The following is a 20,975-nucleotide window of genomic DNA, read 5'->3' as shown; positions in this document are numbered from 1 at the left end:
CCTGAAGATCTCATCCTCAGCTTCTTAGCAATACCCAGCCACTTTCCAAAGCCAGGCAGCATGCCCTGGCCCTGGGACAGCATGAGTGCACAAAGGAATCAGAAACCTAATCCACAATAATTTTTTAAATCCAATGTTTCTTTTATTTCTGTTCAGGTGAATGGAAGTCATGGAGTTAGTACAGTATAATTTACAAATCAAACTTCTGACCGGGCACACGGCCAAGGGGTGTCAGCTGCAGCAATCCCAATGGCCTTTGGCAACAGTGATGCGAGAGCAGGCTCTAAAGCAGATTTGTTTCTCCTTGGAGAAGAGTTGTGCTTTGGGATCTCCCCTCCCCTACCACTGCTCCTCATCAGCCTGCTGGGTATGGCAAGGGTGAGATGGCATTACCAGCGCAGGGCTGAGCTGGCCAGCTCCCAGCCATGGGGCCACGCTGGGACTGAGGAGGGGCTTGGGTCCCTCTGGTTTTGGGAAATGAGGATCCCTCTCCAGAATGCTACACCAGCCACCTTGCAAGGCACTGCTCCAAGAGCATTTTGGCTAAAGCCTGTTGGGTTTGTAGAAGAGACTGCAGCAGATGGCTCAGGGCTGGTTATGTCTAATTTGCTAATGAGAAGGCATGAATAGCTGACCAACCAAACACCCATGAAACTCTAATTCAGACTGATCCAATAATTCAATAAATAACTCATCATCTTGGAAGTGAAGGCAGGAAACAAAAATGTAAGGAAGAAGGGATGGTTGGAAGAACACTGCCCCCCCCCTTCCCTCCTCTGATGTACACACACGCACACACATGACAAATAAAATAAAGGGTTTAAAGTTTTAGGATAGGTTTGAATTCATCTAGTAAAGGAGGTGTAAAAAATAACCAGCCACATCTGCACACTTTATACACAGATGAAGCTGGGTAAAGGTCAGTTGTGACCACGCCTCTCTCCCCTGCCGCTCAAGGGTGGCACTGGTGAGCAGGGACACAAGCTTAGTGCCCCTCACCCGCACTCAGTCAATCTTGAGCTTTTCTGCCTTTGCCTGGGAAAGGAACAGGTCCTCCCTCCCCAGGAAGGCAGCAGAGTCAGCAGTGTTTAGCAGCAGTGGGGTTCCTGAGTAGGGCACATGAGCTACATCCTAGCAGCTGTATGCCTCCCCTTGGGTCCTCTCAGCCTTGGGACGGAGCCCACCCACCCCTGGCACTCGAGGGAGGGGACGGCTCAAAATAAATAGGGCACCAGTTGTTTTTTTTGGCTATGGCTCTAGAGCCTTGTGATGCAGAAGTATTTTCTTAACCTTTTAGTTTAGGCAAGTAAAACCCAAAGGATCCTGATTCTAATGTCAGTTTTCTCCTGAAGTTAAAAACGGGCAGAAAAGGGACAAGAGTGGGCAGGCAGGGAGGGACAGGGAGGGACAGGGAGGCCCAGTCCCTTCCTGGCAGAAGTCAGAGGCACGTGGAACTGTCACAGTTAGAGCGGGAGAAGGGACAGGGTGCAGTTAGTGCAAGTTTTCCCACAAACACGAAACTCTTTGCTTGTTCTCAGTTAATGAAAAGAGATATGTAACATATTTAGATATGTTACAATTGGGTAACATATCTGCAAAGCAAATCCATTTTCTCCCCACCTTGTTAACAAGGCTCCACGGAGGGTATGGTCATCCTCCCCCACAGCCTCAGGAAGGGGAGGGCTTTGGTCATTCTCACCCACTCTGGGCTGAGGGCTGGCATCTCCCTGGGATGGCAGCTCTGGTGCCTGGGGAGGGAGCAGGGGGAGAGGCGAGCCAGGGCCAGGGAGAGGTGAGTCAGGGTTCCCTCGCACTGCTGGTGTTCCCTTGCTCTAGCTTTTCTCCTTGGGTGACTTGCTCTTGGAGTCATGCTTGTTACCCAGCAGCTTAAGCACCTTCATGGGCTTGAATTTGCCTTTCTTCTTGCTCTCGGTCTCAGTCTCCTTGTGAAACTCTGGGGTGGGAAAGGGAGGTTGTTACTGTGGGATGTCAATAGTTATACAGACAATGGACAACAGTGAGAGTCATGAATCAAAGCCCTCCACTGTATGCACACTTCCTCTGATAACAGGGGTGTGCAGCACAACTGTGCCTCTAACTTTATTGGCCCTACAGGAAAGTCTCCCTAGTCTACGCAGAATAGATTCAATCTCTCCTGCACACAATTTCACAAACGGCTCGTGCTGCCCCTTACTGGGGTCAGTAGTGAAAACATCACTCCAAAAAGCTTCCCATTTGTTTCTTACCTTTCCTTTTAATCATGGCTTCCAACATTTTATCCTCCTCCTCTTCTCTGAAAGAAAGAATGGGAAAGAGGTCAGGAATTCAGCCCTGAAAACAGCTGCTGTATTGTTTAAGGCTGGAGAGCCTCCTACTTAGAAGCCATAGAGGAGCAGATCCATCACTGTCTTGTGAGCATTTGCAACCAGCAGGAAAAATCCCACATGCTGCACGTGCTGTACTGTCTTTCCCACACAAATCAAAGAGACAAGGATTGCAAAGTCTTGGAAAGATATCAGCAGCATGGACATCTTTGGACACTCCCACAAGGCACTCATGTGGCGCTGAGTCAGACAGGGTGTGCTTTTCCCTTCTCCCTCAGCCCACCCCATTCCTCACTCACCTCTGCCGGTCCTCGTCCAGGCAGTTCACAATGGCATTCCTCTGCTCAATGATGGTCACCAGCTCCTGCATCAGCACCTTCTCCCTCCCTCGGTCATCATCGGTCCAGTCCTTCTCTACCCAGCCAAACCCCAGGGAAGGACAGGCAATTACATGGCTGAAGGAGCACTGAAATTCAGAGCTTCGGGGCAGAGATCTCCAGCACAATCCCTTCTACCCTGCCATGTTGCAGGGCCAGTTGGGCTAGCAGTGCTGTGGGGACAGAGCCCTGAATGTGGCATTCTCTAGGGACAAAAGGATTAAGTCCCTGCACGAGGCTGGGACATATGCTGAGATGGGACAGAGCCTCTAGAGCCACCTGATTTCATTGGCATCCCTACAGATCTGCCCCTCTTCACCTGAGATCCATCTAGAGAGAGAGGAGATGATGCCCAAGGAAAATAATCCTTGTGGGTCCCTTCCAACAGAATATATTCTATGATTCTATGAAACAAGGGGTAAGCACACCAGAGTGGTGCTTTACCTGGCTTGTTGAGGAGGCACCGCAGTTCATACTCCACGTCTGACTGTCGCTGCTCCAGGTTCTGCTGCTTGAAGCTGCAAAGGAAGAGGGAAATGTCGGGGAGCACTGCAAGGCTCCAGAGAGGCAGAACATCATCCCAAAGTACAGAGTGAGCTTGGAAAGGACCATCAAGAGGCTGATCTCATCCAGTATAGCCAGGGAGCCAAGGACCAGTAAGGACCAGCCCTGGCTGCTCAAGGCCTTCCTGGAGTGGATGCTGCAGAGGCTCTGGTCAGTGATGCTGTGGGTCAGTTCTCAGTGCATCTGGACAGACATGCTTGCCCTTACTCCTTTTCTAGGCAAGGAGGCCCTATCAGGATCTGCCCTGGAAGCACCATTTCAGGAGGGCTGAGAAAGGGTTCCCCAAGAGAGTCAGTGCCTCTCCACACACCTGCACACACACTTACATGTAGATGAGCTCTGACTCGTGGCGCACCAGCATGTGCTTCTCATGGATGAGTTTGAACCAATCTACAAGCAGGCTGTCTTCAGGGTTGTCTGCCAAGCAAAGGGACAATTCAGAGCCATTCCCAGCCCTGGTGGATCCCATCCCCCTGCAACAGGCTGTGCTCTGCCAAACCAGAGGAGGGATACTGGGCTAGAGTCAACCCAACCTCAGCCTATTTCTGAGGCTCAGAGAGACCCTGTCTCTTCTCCACCTGTTTCCATTCTAGGGACATCTCCATGTTCAGGGTAAGGTTGTGACCAATTTTGGAGGCCAGCACAGCCTCTTGTGCTCTTCCAACCCCAGCATCAGCAGGGAGGAAGTCACTGGAGGCTGGAGAGAGGGCAGCCCTAGGGTCTGTCCTGCCCCACACCCACAGACAGCCCAACCCACACACCATTCTCAGCACTGCGCAGTTTTTCCTCCAAGGCCACCCCACGGTGCTCCAGTTCATCCAGCTGATGCTCAATGGCATCCATCTCCCCATAGATGTCTTCCTCAGGGATGTACTGATCTGTCTGCACCTGCCAAACCATAAATCAGACACTGTCATTACCACCAGACTCCAGTTTCCAACGATAATTCAGAGGTTGGCCAACACTAACAAGTGCAGAGGGACAACAGAATATTCCACCAGAGTGTGGATCTAAACTCCCCACCCCACTTGGAGCAAAGGAAGATCGCGGTGCTTTCATGAAGAAGGTGTATCCTACACACCCTCCCTGCCAGCCACAGCCAGCTGCTGCAATCCCTGCCCACACATGCATCAGCAGGGTGCCTGCAGACTGCTACAGCCCTGGGGGATAGCACAGAGCCAGCTTTTCCCTCCTTGCTCCCCAGAGCCCTTTTACCTTGCGTTTGATCAGTGGGAAGCCATGGCCTGGTGCAGGAGGACGCACAGGCTTGGAGCCCTTGGGAGGTTTCTTTGCCGAGGGGGAGGCAGCAGGGGATGGTTTTCGATTGAAGGGGTTCTCTTTGCAGGAAGACTGGAAAGGGTGGACAAAAGCATGAGCATCCAGGGAAGGGAAGGGATCCCAACAGGTGGGAATGAGCAGACAGGTTAGTGTTAGGGATTGTCCTGCCCCACAGCCTCCTAAAGGAGGAACACAGCACTCATCTCCACAAGCACCTAGTCAAAAAAATGACTGCTCCTGTTTGACATCAGTTTCCCAGCCTCTCTCACAAGCATGCTGAAAGATTTCCCTTCATGGTTCCCTTCCTATTTGCTCAGACTACATGATATCCTGCCTCTGCTCTAGCACATGGCGTAGGCAGAGTACAAGCAGAGCCACCATTTAACACAGGCCTGAAGCTTGCACACACCAAGCCTACCAAAGGGGCAAGCTGGCTCACAGATCCCCTGTGACCAAGTGATGGATGGGGAAGAAGAGCCCTGTGATCTGGATGGGGAGAAGGTCATCATCTCACCTTCAGCTGTGGTTTGGGTGAGGAAGATGTCTTGGGGCTCCTAGCACCCCCATCTGAAGCCAAGAGGATGGGTGTAGGGCTAGCCCCAACTGGAGGCTTGGGGGGCAGCCGGCTGGGGCTGGTCTTTAGGCTGCTAGTGGAGATGCTCCTGCTGGTGTGCAGGGTGCTGGGCTGTATCTCCCCACTGAGGCTGGCCAGCTCGCTGGAGGAGGAGAAGGAGGAGTTGGTGGAGAGGCTGGCTGGGACAGCAGGGCTCTCACTGGAGGAGACACTGGCCAGCGGTGCATCTGCACTGGAAGTCTTGGCGGCTGTTGGCAGGTGCACAGTGGGCTCGGAGGAGCTTTTGGGCACTGAGGCCTCATCGGTGTCTCCCAGCACCTTGGCTGAACTCTCAGAGTTGATGCTCTCGAGGCTGAGAGCTGGAGATGGGGTGGAGGATGATGGCTCAGAGTGTGACAGCCTGGAGATGGGGTGGTGGGCTGCAAAGCAAAGGGAGAGCTCAGGGAGGAATGAAGAGACAGCCAGGACAGAAAGGGAGGGTGGCATACACTGGAGGCAAGGGTCAGCATAAAATCTTGCCTGCAAATGCTGTGCTCCAGTGGGTAGAGAGGACATGGCTAATGCACTAATGCAACCATCAGTGCACAAAGGCCTGACCTGCCAGGGTGATGCAGAGGCACCTGGGAAGGGGGAACCTCCAAGGGCATGCACAGGGGCTGCAGAGGAGGGAGAAAGGAACGGGAGGAAGCTCACCTAGCTGGGAAGCACTGGGGGCTCGTGGAGCTGGCCGCTTCTTTGCCTTTGGACTGCTGGTAGGAGTGATGCCATACCAGGGGTGGAGAGGTTTGGCAGCAGTCTCGCTCTGCTCCTGCTCAGGTGTGCTCTTTTGGGTGTCAGCACTTTCCACTTCCTCCTCATCCTCTTCCTCAAAGGGGTTGTATGGTTTGGGCTCTGTTGTATCAGACCTGCTCTCCTCACTCCTGGCTTTCCCCAGCTCCTCCCCATCCTCCTCCTCTGAAGTCCTACTTGGAGTCTCTTGGTTGTTGCCTGGGGGAGGAGGGGGAGCTGGCTTCTTCTTGGGCTCTGCTTGCACTAAGGCCATCCATGGTGGGTCCTTGGCTTTTGCAGCAGCTCCACCACTGGTAGAAAAGAAAGAAAAATCAAGATGGCAGAGACAAGGTGGGGTGGCAAGGCACTGGAGAGAGACTTAGCTCTTGGAGGAAAGAAAGGATGGAGCAGGATGTCTCCCATGCAGAAGCAGCTTTCTCATCCAAGGATGGCCCCAGGCGTTCCCAGACACAGTGTCTCACTCTCTGTGGGCAAATCTACAGGCCTTAGGGAAACACAGCCTGCCTGACTTGCCTGCTGGGCCCAGTGTTTTGGTATCTCAATATTACAGCCTCCACCTGCTAAGCAATGGTAAAGGCTGAGCTTTATCAGCATAGCTAGTCTTCCCACCTTTATTTGTCCTTCCCAAGACAAACCCTCCACAAGGCAGACAAATGTCCCCTTCTCAGCACCCACAAGCAGGAACATTTCAGAAGGCATTCGGCAATCTGCCTGTGCTACAGAAACACCTTTCTGAAGCTTTCAAACTCTTTACAAAAGAGACAAATGCCCTGGGAGATATGGATGAATACTGTCAGCCTAACCATGCTTGGCTAGCACCTATTAGAAAAGACACCTGGACAAAGCCTACATCCTCCTAAGAGCAGGAGCTGATGGAGGTGGGAGAGAAGACCATAGCTGTGCTGCTCCCATAGGCCCACCTTGCTATGGAGTTTTCAGGTGATCTGCAAACAGAGGCACGTACCGATCAGAGGAGCAGGGTCTCCCTCGAGGTTTTGGGACTGGGGGGCTGGGTTCAGGTACTCGACCTAGAAAGACAGAGTCAGACTGTCACAACACCAAAAGGACATGAAGAAAGAGGTTAAATCAACATGAGGCACCTCTTATATATCTTCCCACAGGAAGGTGGCTATTCCCACTCACTGAAGACCTCATGGCATTTCTCCCACAGTCAATGCAGCCAGCTAACCCCAAACATCCCTCTCTGTTTTTCTCCCCACTTTACCCTGGGTGCTGCACCTGGAGAACTGATATGCCCCTCTGTTCCCACACCTGCAAACTCCTCCAGCTGTACCATCTTCCCTGCACACTGGCTTGCTGCCTTTGGAGAGCTCTGGAGAAATACAAGTGAGCAGACAGGCAGGAAAACTAGTACTGCTCTCCCTGCTATGGCTGGCAATTGCTGGCAATCAAAGACCTGGTGTCTGAGCCCAAGATTTATCTGGAGGCAGAACAGCGTCAGGCTGCAGAAAAGGAACTCAGCCAACCACCTTGGCCACTGAGGATGTAGAGGGTAACCCCAGCCACCACAAGCCCTCTTACCGTTCACCATGGCAGGCCCACACTCGCTGCCCTCGCCCTGCAGAGTGGACCTGGGCCGGGGGACAGGGTGGGAGGGTGGAGGGGAGAGGGCAGACACATCGGTGGCCTTCCTTGGAGCTGGGGTGGGGCGCGAGTCTCTGAGCCGTGCATCCAGCGTGCTGCCTTTGTCCTGGGTGAGCCCTGCAGGCTTGCTGGGGATTGGAGGCCTGGGGGGAGTCTGGGAGACAGGTGCCCCACTGCCAGGGTGAGCAGGGGGTGGGAGTGTCTCCGCTTTGCTGGCTGTGCTGTCCTTCTCTGCTGGGCCAGCAGGGTTCTCTGCAGGTGCAGGGGTCTCTGCCACACTCTCCTGGGAGTCACCATCATCCTTCCCCACCTCTGCTGCTGCCTGGAGGGCATTCTCTTCCATGCTGTCAGCCCCAGTCTCAGTTCTTAGCTCTGGTGACTGTCGCTCTGGGCTGTGCCTCCTCTCTGCCTTCCCACTCACGGCCAATTTACCACGGTGCTGCGTGCAGACAAAAGTCCCTGCCTCTGCCCCAGGCTTGTATGACCCTGGGAGCAGTGTGCTGGAGCACTCCTTACATCTGCCAATGAGAAGAGAGAGCACCATGAGACAGGGGATGGCATCCTGCCCTTCACAGAAGGCAACACACCTGGAAGACCCTTGTAGGGACACAGAGTTAGTTCTTAGCCCTGTTATTAAATCCTAGAGTGCCCTTGGGGAAGTCATTTGGGAAAGAAGAGAAGTAGAGAAATGTAACTGGGCCACTGTAGAAACCCATGGCAAGTTCACAACTCAAATACTGCATGCATTTGGGTTCCTCCTTCATCTCAGAAAGGATTTAATAGATGTGGAAGGGTGACAATTGGTATTGGGACATAATGTGGTTTCCACACTTGGAATGGGGAGAAGGATCAACCATTCACAGACATGAAACAGTGAATATCAACTAGAATTAGGGAGCAACTGGTTCAGAACTGGCACAGGGAGGCTACAGGCCGCCTTGTGGGGGCCAAGGGTCATGGCATGTTAAAGAACTGTCAGATAGATTTGAAAACAACCACTCCCCAATGCTGACTATTAAATAAAATTACATTAACTTCAACTTGGAAAATTACTGCATTGGAGGCTTCCAGAATATTCAGGAGAAGGAACACACAGGCCTGGCCTGGTCTCATGCTCAGCCTCAGTACCGCTGACCATGGCATCCAGCTGGGCCACAGCATTTGGCTGGAAGGACAAAGGCATTATGCAGCAGGGCCATCCTTACACTCTGCCTTGCCTGTTGAAACTGGGCTAAGAGCTTCCCTGTCCTTTGCTGTCTGCCACATCTCCTTGGATCATCCACTCTTCCCCCCACTGAGCCTCTGAAGCTTCCTAATGAAGCCCTCCAGGCACAGCATGATACAAAGCACTGGCAACCCAGTCAGTCCTTCTCCACCTGGGAAGGGAGGTGGGTAGAATACGTCAAAGACAGCCAAAGGCAAGGGGCTGATCAAGCACTCCCATGAAAACCAAGCTTGTTCCTTCTTGTCTGAATACCTGGTGCTTGCAGCAGCTGGCTGCCCTATGCTGCCAGCAGATAATTTTGGCAAGGAATTCTGCTTTGGACATCCAGTTGATCAGGATTTCCTTTAAAATGGACAGCAGAAGTGTGAGGACATAGGGACTCTGGAGAGAAGGGGTATGATGAAATGAGGTGGAAAACTCAGACAAGGGGAGAAAGTGGTTTGCTTTGGGTTTATGTCCATCAGCCCACGGTAACCACTGCCACAGGACATTTCTGAACAAATACTGTCCATGAATCAGCAAAGGAAAAAAAACAAAAAACCCCAAAACATAAAATAGACAAGAAAAGAATCAGGAGGCAAAAAATTTGGGATAAAATTACAGGGATCTCCCTGCTCAGTCTGAAGGGCCATGAGCTGTGCCATGGCAGACATGGCACCTCTCCTATTCCTGGCCCATGAGGACAGTGGGAATGTTGTACCTGCACCCCAAAACTTCTGCTTTTGTCCTAGCTGCAGATGGGAAGCCTGGTGGGCCCCAGCTCAGCTCCCCTCCTGTGACACTGTTTCTACAGCACATCCCCAACTGGCTTAGGCAGGTGAACGAGGCCTCCCACATCAGTGGCTCAATGTTTCTGTTCTCAGATGCCAACCCTTGTCCTGTGGCCCACGGGAGAGATCTCATTTCCTCATCACCACAGCAGGGAAAGCAAAGTGAAATGATTTCACAGGTGCTGCAGGTAAGGACCTGCACTCAGGGAGTAACCACAGAGCTGCTGACGTGTAAAGCCTCACTCCTCAGTTTGTTAACAGTCTGCAGCTCTCCACATGCTCCCTGGGAGCTCAGCACCACCCAGGCAGCATGGAAGCCTGTATATCCAGTTAAGGATGTGGAGTGTAGGTGGAAGGAGGTCTGTAGGATGATGTCATGGCTCGGACCTCAGTGGAAGGTGAAGGGGGGTGGTCCTGCATAGGCAGGTGGTAGAGAAGCAGAGCATCCTTTTTTATGGAGGTAGAAGAAGCTCAAGAGACTGGGATTCCAAGGAGGTGAAGTGGGAAAGCACAAGTCAGAAAGGGAGGCAAGGAGCAGGATAGGAATGGAGCGCAGGGGCACAAGGGGCTAGTCAGATCTCTGGGACAGGGGGCTGGCAGGCAAATGGAACATCTTCACTCTCACTCCAAGCACAGTTTCTCACGTTCCAGGCTGCCCAGGGACGCAGACTCTCGAAGATGGGGTGCAGCAGGCCCCAGAGGCCGGTGTGCCAGGAAGAGGCGGCCCAGCAGCCTGGCCTGACGTACCTGAAGCACTGGCGGTGGTAGAGCCTGCCCTCGGCCAGGTAGCGCTGCACCAGGTGGACGTGCTGCTGGCAGGCTGCGCAGGTGCTGCTGAGCGCGCCGCGCTGCGAGCGCTCCGAGGGGACATCCTCCTGGGACACAGCACACAGCCAGCTCAGCCTGGGGGCCAAGCTGCTCCCCAAACCACCGATTCTCCAGAGCAGCTGCTCCCCGGGCAAGGTCTGTCGCTGAGGGCTCGGGGCACAGCTCAGGGGCTGACCTCAGGGGCTGACAATGCACACAACAGCTGCCCTCGAGCCCAGGAATGGCCAGGCTGCCTCTTCCCAAATTAGAAGGGGCCACTCCAAAAGGTGCCTTGGTCCTATCTACAGCTGAAGGGCTGTGGAAGGGACTAATCTATACCCCATGCACTAGGGTCCTTCAAAACATTGAAAAAGGTCCTATCCCAGACTGTTGCTAAAATCTGAAGTAAAAGGTGTATTTCCTGCCCTTCTAGTTCTAGATTCCTGCTCTCCTCTCATCTACAGGGTTGTCCCCACATAGGAAGGAGGGTGTTTATACCCTGAGTGGTTCAAGGAACCATCCAGCACCAATCTCCCAACTTCTTGCCTGCCATGGACAAATTACAGTCCACAGACTCATAGAGAAGAATCACTCTCAGCTGGATCCCACGAAGAAACAAAATCCCAAACAGCCCTCACTCCCAAAATACACAGGCAGGCCCCTGCAGATATCCATGGCTCTGTGACAGGCTTTCTCCTATCTCCCCACCCACAGTGCAGGGGTTACCATTTCCTCAGGCTGTCTTTGAATCAAGAAATTAGGTACCTGTGGTGCTGAAGGACTCTCAACTGCAGCCACGGGCGTCTTGTGGGACAGCAGAGGAGGAGAGGAGGCAGAGGTTGGTCGCTTCATAGGCGGAGGGACGCTGGCTGGAGGCAAGAGGGAAGGAGGATGAGGCATGGAGAACAGTGGTGACTCACACCATCCATGTGCGAGAAGGGGAGGGGAAAAGAAATAAAGTCATCCAGCCTTGTGACATAGGATGAGACCTGCCGCTCCCAAAACTTCAGTGCTTATTTTAGGTGGAAGAGACAAACATAATCTAATAATGGGTCAGCTGTGAGGCTGCCAGAGAGCCTGGCCTGCTGAGGATCCCCTTCTGTGGCCCAGGGATACCAGCCTCCCACTGTGATTTTATTTACTCATCACGTGCTACTTGGCTTCTTTGTAATTGACTCCCTAAGCAATGCTCAAAGCCCAGGGCAGCTGGGGTAGCTGCTGAGGTATTGTTGTGACCCACTGGGCCCCAGGGCTTCCAGGCTGTCAGCAGGTCTGTGAAGCATCTCATGCTGTCAGGGCTGGAATTCACACACCAGGCCCCAGCAGGATTTCCTTGTCTGGGAGACCAGCATCCCTGGAGAAGCATATACAAGTGGAAGAGATTTATCTGATGTTGTGGCTACAGACTGAAACAGAGGAGACCTGGAGCTCTCATCTCCACCCAACCAAAGGATGCCTGGGAAGAATTGTCTCAGAGTACTCAACTCAGGCTGCTGTTGCAGGGGCAGATGAGCTGATCTGAAACATTCCACCCTGGCTTTACACCCTCTGTCCTCCAGTCACTTTACAAATACCCATGTGATAAAAATTAGCTGTGGTAGATGGGCTCCTATCTAGCTTTCTCTTATTTCAGTGGGTTAGAGCAGATCACAAAGGGCTCTGGTGAGCACCAGGGGTGGTGGCCCAACCCAAGTTGGCAGGAATGCAGCTGCAGAGGGAGGAGAAAGGCGTTTCTTTTTCCACAGCCTGAGCTGTTACATCACCTCACACCTCTTGTGAAACCTCACCCCAATGCACTCTTTCTTCCAGGCCTTCCTCAGGGGCACCAGCAAGATGCAGGAGAGGCAGGTACCACCTGCTCCTCCCCCCTTCCCCACAAACAGCTCCCAATTGCCACAGGAAGGAGGAAGCACAAGGTACTGTTGGGTTTTCTTGTATTCAAACAGTGACAAACTGGAAGCCTGAGGGGTGGGAGGACACTTACCTTGGCTGGGGTTGTTGAAATGGTTGTAGTACTGAGACACATAGGTCATGATGCTGAGGCAGTCGGGGACTTTCATGGAGACCATATCATTGGGATCCAGCAGGGCTGGGATGCCCAGCTCCCGCTCTGCCAACTCAAAGGCCTGCAGGAACACCACAGAGGCATTTAGGAAAGAAAACTGATGCTTCACGAAAAATAACAGAAGTATCAAGTTGAGAGGAACCCCAGGGAAGGTTAAATAGTGAGCCTATGGCATCCCTTACAGGCAGAGGCTTCCAGACATGCTGCTTGACTAAAAAAAAGTAGCAACAGAAGCACTGAAAAAAAAATCCCAGTGTTTTTTCAGCTAAGCCAGCAGTGCCCTCACTCAAGAGCCTGGCAGTCTTGGCTGGCAGATACTTCAGTGACACTGAGCTCTACTGGGCAATGTCCCCAGCCACCCCAAATGCTCACCCCACAGAAACACTGACTGCCCATCCTTTCATGCTCTGGGGTGCCACACCTTCCCCTCTCACAATCAAAGAGCCATCCTGGCTCAACATCCAGCACCCTGCCATGCACATGCCAGTACTTTCAGTACTTTTCTGTGTCTCAGCAAGCATAAACAAGGACACTGTGATAGCAAGCACCCATCTCCTCCAACTGCATACATGGCTACCCAAAAGGAAGGAATGGAGGAGGAAAAAAAGCTGTTGGAGAGTTTCCCACTTAGCAGTGTGTGTGGGCTACTGTCTCTACACTGGCCATCCCTCTGCTGAGCCAAGGGCCACATTGATCTTCCATTGATCTTCAGGGGTGCAAGATTATGGCAAGGCCTGAAGAGAAGAAAGCCAGGAGGAGATGAGAGTGGTTTGGGCACTGAATGGTAAGGTACAGGTGCACAGGTAAAGGTACTGAGTGTGTGTAAAGACTGAAGGTGCCTAGTGTCTGGGGCAGGAGGAGCTGTGCAGTGTGTGAGATATAAAGGAAAGGAATGGAGAAACAAAAGAAAATGGGATATTTGCAGTAACTAGGGGTATAAAAATGCCCCCCATGGACATCCTAATCTGCTCAATCTGGCTTTAAACTAGTTGTCTGAACTAAGTCTTACTGAACACAAGGCTGCAAGCAGCAAGGAGTGAAGAGAGACCCCACCTGAGAAGTCTCTAATAGGACAAGATACCCATTGGGTGGGTCTTGAATGGAAAAAGCTGCTAGTGACTGAAAGAGGCCAGCTGGTGTAGGACACAGCTGGACAGCCCTAATCCTGTAAATCCCAAATCACAGAATTACAGAACGGCTGGGGTTGAAAGAAACCTCAGACATCATCGAGTCCAAGCCTTTGCTAAAGCAGGTTCACCTAAAGCAGGTGACACAAAATCACATCCAGTTGGGGTTTAAATTATCCCCAGAGCAAGAGACTTCACTTCCTCTCTGGACAGCCTAGTCCAGTACTCTGACACCCTCACAGGAAAAAATGTTTTTCCTCATATTCAGCTGAGGAATTCCTGTAATTCAGTTTGTACCTGTTGCCCCTTCTCCTGTTGCTGGGCACCACTGAAGACTCTGGCCTCATCCTCAACGTTCACCCTTAAGATACTTGTATGTAGCAAAACTCATCTTGGTAAGGTGATGGGCTGTGCCTTTCCACAGACTATCAGATGGAGCCTGCAGCAATTAGGTCTTTCTCTCATTTAAAAAAACAACAGGGCTATTGCTGCTCTGTCCTACCATTAGCCCCTGCAGTTGGGAACCTCCCCATTCCACACTGCCTGTTTCTACTACTGGCTCCAGCTGTCCCAAGCAGGAAGGGAACATTTGCAGACCAGGGTCTAGCATAACCTTCCTCTCTGCTGATGCCTGAAGTAAAACTAGCTTGCTGCTTTCATTACCTGTAAATCTGGAAAAACTGAAGTCAAGAAAATGTTGCACTACTTAAATCTTCACCTGAGATGTTGTCTTGGCAGCTATTAGGATAACCAGGGTGGAAGCTGATGTTTCAGATTGCCTTGCTTCCAGAGGAGCTCCTGCCTGTTACTTACAAATACAGATTTTTCTTACACCCTCAGCAGTGTCACAGATTCCTCAGACGCTACATGACCTCCATCAAGTCATTCTCACATCACTTTTTCCTTCTGTGCACTGCAGAACTGGGACTTACCAAGCGATTATTCTCATAGACGTCATCCTTGGAGAGAGAATCAAAGTCTCTGAAATGAGAAACACAAAACAACCACATGAAGTGCAGAGAAAAAAAATGCCCCTATGCCATCACATGTAGATTCCCAGGACAGCCAACCTTACAACAACTCAACACATAAGATCCTAAATAAACAAAACCTTAGCAAAGCAGATTTCAGGTTGTAATGGGACAAGGAAACCAAAGGGAAATTGCAATTAAAAAAAGAAAGCGAGTCCCAAATGGGTGGTGACCAGGAAATTAAAATGTCGTTCTTGTCACTTGTTACCCTCTTCTGCCCTTGAGATTAAAGGCTGCAGAAATACCAGGGCCATGTTTCAATTAGCACCACACACAGCTGCACCAAAGAGTGCACAACATAATCCCAAACTTGCTTTTCCAAGGCCACTGGCACAACAATGGAGGATGGGGATATAGATCCCTCATCTTAAGAGAAAGAAGGGACAGATACAGGTGGCTCTATGAGGGTCCTTAGACAAACCTCAAGAAATTTGGGGTGACACACAAGATCTTAAACTGCACTTCTGTCCTTTCTTTTCCCCAAACATTCACAGTGTACAGCAAACCATCCTCAGCTGCAGCCCTTGGAGCTGAATGCAAGGTGCTCATGGAATCCCAGCAGTCTCCAACCAGGGAATTAATTTGTTCCATCCCATTTCACTTGTTCCCCTGGAGCCCTTTGGCAGTTCAGCCTGGCCACAGGGACTGATTAGCTGCCTTCACCAGGGAAGCAGAGGGCAGAAAGCTAAAGCAGTCTGCAGGCTTTCAAAAGAGGGGGAAATGCAGGAGGGAGTTAGTTATGCCTTTTGCGTGGGTATAATGTGTGAAAACAGCATCACACTGCACAGCTTTTACAGCTCCTTCCTGCAAAGATCTCAGCTTTGTTACCAAAAAAACCCTCATGCAGCAGCCTGCTGTACCTGCCAGCTGGATTCACGGGAGGACACAGTCCAGAGAGGTTTAGGGTCAACAAACCACCCCAGTGGACCACAGAGAGGTGCCAAAGCTCAGGAGATCAACACAGAAGGACAATTCAGACTAGAGGGGGGAATGCATTCTGCACCCCAAAGGTGGTGTGCAGGATCCAGGAGAGGTAGCACCAGAGAGGGGTACAGAAACCTCCTTCCTCCATCCCCCATCCTTTCCCAAAGCTGCAGAGGAAGTCTGTGATGAGCTCAGGAAGGTTTCCCGGCTGCCTACACCACCATAAAATCACACTTCCTCCGTTCAAAAGCGAGAGGCTGCTGGTGCTGTTTCCTCACAGACGAACCAGGCTGCTGTGGGAGCAAATGCAGCAGACACAGAGAAAGGTGGGTTGGATGTGCAGCTCTGCTACCTTCCTGAAAGCTCATGGAATACATGCACAGAGCTCAGACTGCTCAAAATACAACTTTTCCTTCTCTACATGCTGGTGAGCAAAGGCTTCAGCTGCAGCCTATGCTTTAATGTCAAAACCACTACCATTTTTGTAATTATAACTAGTCTCCAATGGGAGATGTTTTTTCCCTAAGTTTTTGTTTTGTTTTTGCCAAGAAAAGTCCTTTAACCTTGCAGTATCTTTTTTTTCCTTTTAAAGAAAATGCCAACTTGGAACACAGGAGAAGTAATGACAGCAAAGTTATATATCAACTGCCCTCAAAACATTTATGACCTTCATTTTGAATGCCTTCACTTTCAGGATATGGGAGTGGTGTAGCTGGAAGCTCAAAGACTCCTTGCTGGGCTGGGCTGGAGAGAATTTTCTGACAGACAAAACATCATGTCCATTCCACTCTGCCCCAGCGAACCAAAGCTATTTTAATAAACCAAGGCAACTCCACTAGGAACAGCAGATGCGAGCAGAGAGGATGTGAAGCTTAAGAGGCATCAAGGGGTTACCAAGCAGCAAGGGAATAGAAGATTCTTCTCCACTAATGTAGGATTGCAGACACAGCTTTACCCAAGACGTTGAAGTCCATCAGTACAAGGCCCCAGGGATCAGTTTATTCAGTTCCTCTCCACTGCATTTTCCAGCTCCCTCTCTGATAGGCCAAGCAGGACCACACTGACCTGTATTGCTCCTGACACGAGCACTCCCATATTCCATTTGGTCACATGGCATCCCTGTGGCTCCAGGCAAGCTCCCAGTACCAATGTGCAAGGAGCATGGCCTCTCAGGCACGGGGAAAAGCCACTCCAGACACACCCCTTTCCCTTTTATAAACTGTCTCCTCTGCTGAGAGCCCAGAACTTGCCATCTCACAATTCTGTGACATGTGGCTGCATGTCACATTATTTCCTTGCCCTGATCTCAGCAGTCTTTCATCCAGCCCTGCTCAGCCTCCTCTCCTGCCAAAATATCCATCCAAGGGATTGGATCTAAGAACAGGCAAGACTCTGGCTATCCCAGCTGAACAACTGTCTTGACTCAGCAAACCCCAGTGTTGTACCATATCCTGGAGTAATATTTCTATGCAAATAACATCCCAAGCACTTACCTAATTAGATACATGCACAGCCACTAAGCACTCCAGGGTTTAGGGCAGCTGCCAGGGAGCACAGCAGATCCAGGGAAGGGGGAAGGGTGTGCCGTACAGCTAAAACCAGAGCAAATTCCTGGATTCCTCAAATATAAATCATGAGCACTTTAAGGCAGTGCCACATAATAAGCCATTCAGCTTTCCAGGTCTTGTCAGGGAAATGCAGGCTGTACATGGGAAGGAACAAACAAGATTTGTGATCCTGCCTGTAACTAAACCCACGGCTCCAGGGACACAAAACAGCGTTCCTAAAACAGCTCTCATCTCCTGTTTTACTCAAGCCTCCATTTCTCCCAGCACTTCAAAGGCATGTGTCATACTCCTTTATTCTTCTCTCACCCCTGGATGCCAAGATCCTCCCCTGAGCGCCAGGGAGGCTGTGCAGCTTGGGATGCTGAAAGATGCTCTTTGCTTCACTAAGCTGTAGCAAATGCCTTGTAAACACTAATTTCATGCTTCAGATTTCTAGAACACTGAGCAAACAAACTCATTAATCCCCACAGTCCACTGTCAAGTTGGTCTGGATGTTGCCAGCTTAACTGAGAAGGGAAGAGAAGAGATTAAATGTCTCATCTCCAGATCACATAGCCAGCAGCACATTCAGAGGCTAAATCCAAGTTTCCCATTCCCCTGACTGAGACAGCAAGGTAACAAAGCCAAGTGAAGTGCCTACAACAGCAGAGTCAGGGATTTTCATCTGCATGGTTCAACACACAGATCCTACAGGTACGCACCTCGTTCTTGCTGGTCACTTCAAGACACCTTTAGCTGGATGCAGTAGACACTGAGGAATTCCAGTCTACTTCTTTCAAAAAGCCCAAAATTGTAGTGTTTCCAAGAGCTCTGCAGGAGCTGCTCCAGAGCTCTCCAGGGCAGCGTCCCTCCAATGCCATTTGCCTTATTCCATGGTGATTGTGTTCAAATCAGGGGTCATGTGGAAAACTGTCCTCGGTCTCACTTACCCACATGGTTGTCTTCCTCAGTGTGTCCCCTCCCAGCACAGTAGCACAACAGGGGTGCATCCAGACAAGGTCAGAAAACCTGGACAGTCTGACAGCCACCACACCAGCATTGCCCAGGGGATCAGGGTGGCAGAGGTGTCACACAGGTAGAGAAGAGCTTCAGCTCAGCTCTCCTGTGGATGTGCCCATTCCTCCCCTCTGCAATCCCAGAGGAAGCCAGCAGGAAGCAGGGAGGCAGCTGCATGCAGAGGAACTCCAGCCTTTGGGGAGCAGTGCAGCTGTCTCCTGCGGGCCAGGGGAGCCCTGCACAAAGGAAGATCACTCAAGGTCAGAAACACACTGGCAGATCCCTGCCAAGTCCCATTACTGGGCTGACTGAAAGCACTTTAGAAGAAAGGAAGGGCAACCACTTTTCCTCTGCCGTCAGGAGATTTACTGCCTCTGATCCAATCTTCCCACTTCCAAATCGGGACAGGCTGAAGAAGCTGGAATCAGACGAAATGATGCTACTCTCCTGACGGCAGTCTGAAAATCCTTCTACAGCATGCCATGTCCTTGTAAGGCCCTGGGCTTTGTCTCTACAATGCAGCTCGTGCACAGGACCTGTGAAGCATGTAGTTAGGACATCTGCCAGGAGCAGATTTAAGCCCACTGACAACTTAAGAGCAGCAGCCTCTGCTTTAATGGGATGGTAAATACGGTTAATGGGAAACCATCAGGTGGTTTTAGTGGTGTTTATCATAAGCTTTTACTGAACCTCTGCTTTTCAGATCCCAGTTACTGTGCCATTTACAAAAAAAAAATTAATAATTGTAAGTGTTTCTGTCCTTAATTTGCCTCTTCCCACCCAGCAGCCTTGTATCTGGTAGCACTTCCAGAGGCTCCATTCTAGCTAGTCAGAGTGAGCCATACTATCCAAAAGCTGCAGGACACAAGACCACACAACTCCTTCAAGACCCAGAGTGATGAAAAGACACAAAACATCTTGGCTCTCAGTCATTCCAGAACACCATGCTGAGGGTTTTGGGGCAACCATCTGAAAGACAGCAGGTGTTCAGTTTCCAGCCTACCTGCTCAGCTTCAGCTTGTAAGAACACCGACTTGTTTCACCCTCTCATGGACCCCACAGCTCCACAGTGGTGTCACAGTCACCTCTGCCTGACAGAGGTTGCTGTCACGGCAAAAGACCTTCCTGGGGCCAGCTCAGGAAAGGCAACTTGGTCAAAATGGGCAACCTCTGATGAAGAATCAGCAGTCCCAGAGCAGAACGTGACAGGGGGCTCATCGCCCCTGCCGGCTTCAGCGGGAGGCAAAGGAGCCGTGCCCGCCGGAGGCACACGGGGTGGGGCCATGCCTACCTGCCCTGCAAGGGCTACCGAGGATTAGAGCAGATGGGCGCCGGATTCCCAGCCCTGCTGGGGCACACGGGGTTACAGCAGCAGGTCGGGGCAGATTCCTTCCAGCGGCTCAGCCAGTTTCTCCAGCCTGACACGGTGCCCCCAAGCAATCCCAAATTCACTGTCTGCCTCCTGAAACTCACACTCCCCCTCAGAGACACCCAAGCTGGGGGGAGACTAGAGAGGATCAATACCCCTACTGGCATTTGCTACCTCCTGCTTTCACTATGGAATCCAGAGAAAGCTAGAAGCAAATACAAGCAGCAACCAGGCCTCTGCACATTTCAGAGTGGCTGCCTCTGGCAGCTGGGAATGTCCCTGTGCAGGACAGGCCTGTGGTCCTCCTGAAGTGTGAAAGCTCACTTCTTGCTGAGACAAAACACCCCTGCACCCAGACACCAACACCATGTCTCTTCTCTGGTAGGCACCACTCTCATTTGGGTGAATGGACCTAGTCCACATCCATGCTCTCAGCAGCCTTAAATCACAGGACTTCTGCTAACCCTGACCTTGACAGGTCTGCAGGACCAGGTCAGAAGGTCATTTGCTGAAACACAGAGTGATAGAATGGTTTGGCTTGGAATGGACCTGAAAGATCATCTGGTTCCAACCCTGCTGCCATGAGCAGAGAAACCTTCCACTAGACCAAGCTGCTCAGAGCCCCATACAACCTGGCTTTGAGCACTGCCTGGGAATTACAGAATCCATCATTCCCAGTACCCGACTACTTCTCGACAGCATCTTTTTCAGCGCATCCCCTACCTGCACATCAGCACAACGGAGACACATCCGGAGATAACGGAGACACGATCTCTGAGCCCCACATGCCCACGCTCAGGGAGCTTCCCTGCCAGCCCTGGAGCCGTCACCCACGGCTCCTCCAGCCCCCAAACCCCTGCGAGCCCCCCGAGATCGCTGCTGGGCACAGGCAGCCCAGCCCCTGCAGCAGGGGGTTCCCAGCGGTCCCGAGCCGCGGCGGCCCCGCTCCCCGAGCCAGCAGCGCCCGCGGGCGGCAGCGGGGCCGGCGCTGCCCGGTGCGAGCGGCGCGCACGGCGCGGCCTGCACTCACTCACAGGAGGTCGGGCCGGTGGCGGTGCAGGATGGCGCAGAAGGCCAGCCCGTCGCGGAAGGAGGTGCTGAGGTCGCGGATCTCCACGCCGCGGTAGCCCTCGCACTGCCGGCGGCACCAGGCTTGCAGGGCGCCCCGCGGACCCGACATCGGGGCGGCCGCTCCCAGCGCCGCCGCCGCCAGCCCGGGCCGGGCGGGGCCTCCCGGGGCGGGGCTCGGGGGCGGGCCCCACACGCCGCGGAAGCGCCCGGGCTCGGCGCTGCCCGGGGACAGCACCCTCTGCCACCTCGGGGACAAAGCTGGGCCTGAGTGCAATTTGAACTCGGCTGGATTGAAAACCGGCCGGCTCCCTGAGCTCTGGATCCCTCTCAGGCTTAGACAGAGGCTGCTCCAGGCAGAGGCAGCTCTCAGCAGTCCTGGGGCAGAAGCCGTGGCAGTGGAGTACATCTGGGACGTAGGTGGCTCCCAGGGTAGGCTCAGGGCCAAGGGGAGCTTTGAAGATCAAGACACTTGGAGTCACAGGCAGAGCTTCACAGGAAGCCCTGGAAGAAG

At 52.2% G+C, this 20,975-nt stretch overlaps 1 protein-coding gene across 1 annotated transcript; it reads right to left on the bottom strand.

Moving 5' to 3' along the window:
* Nucleotides 1-117: 117 nt before the first annotated feature.
* Nucleotides 118-20,623, bottom strand: MICALL1 (MICAL like 1). The gene is made up of 16 exons (XM_056482250.1): nt 20,428-20,623; nt 14,438-14,486; nt 12,298-12,439; nt 11,079-11,182; nt 10,254-10,381; nt 7,449-8,029; nt 6,871-6,934; nt 5,811-6,196; nt 5,058-5,536; nt 4,481-4,615; nt 4,027-4,153; nt 3,592-3,682; nt 3,146-3,219; nt 2,624-2,738; nt 2,247-2,293; nt 118-1,954 (listed from the first exon to the last, which is right to left on the bottom strand). Exons 1-16 carry the CDS (start codon nt 20,571-20,573, stop codon nt 1,833-1,835), a joined length of 2,790 nt encoding a protein of 929 aa, XP_056338225.1. The 5' UTR covers nt 20,574-20,623; the 3' UTR covers nt 118-1,832.
* Between the last annotated feature and the right edge of the window lie 352 nt (nt 20,624-20,975).

The sequence above is a fragment of the Oenanthe melanoleuca genome, chromosome 1A (genome assembly GCF_029582105.1).
Source record: "Oenanthe melanoleuca isolate GR-GAL-2019-014 chromosome 1A, OMel1.0, whole genome shotgun sequence".
Classification (NCBI taxonomy): Eukaryota; Metazoa; Chordata; class Aves; order Passeriformes; family Muscicapidae; genus Oenanthe; species Oenanthe melanoleuca.
This window is presented reverse-complemented; position numbering and strand designations above follow the sequence as displayed.

Bases quoted from the DNA above. Each gene is read 5' to 3' on its own strand.
- MICALL1 (XM_056482250.1), bottom strand. From the start codon at position 20,573: ATGTCGGGTCCGCGGGGCGCCCTGCAAGCCTGGTGCCGCCGGCAGTGC. The intron at 3,220-3,591 runs GTAAGTGTGTGT...CTTCCTTTGCAG, and splicing joins GAGTCAGAGCTCATCTACAT to CTTCAAGCAGCAGAACCTGG. The intron at 2,739-3,145 runs GTAAAGCACCAC...TTGGCTGGGTAG, and splicing joins GTGCCTCCTCAACAAGCCAG to AGAAGGACTGGACCGATGAT.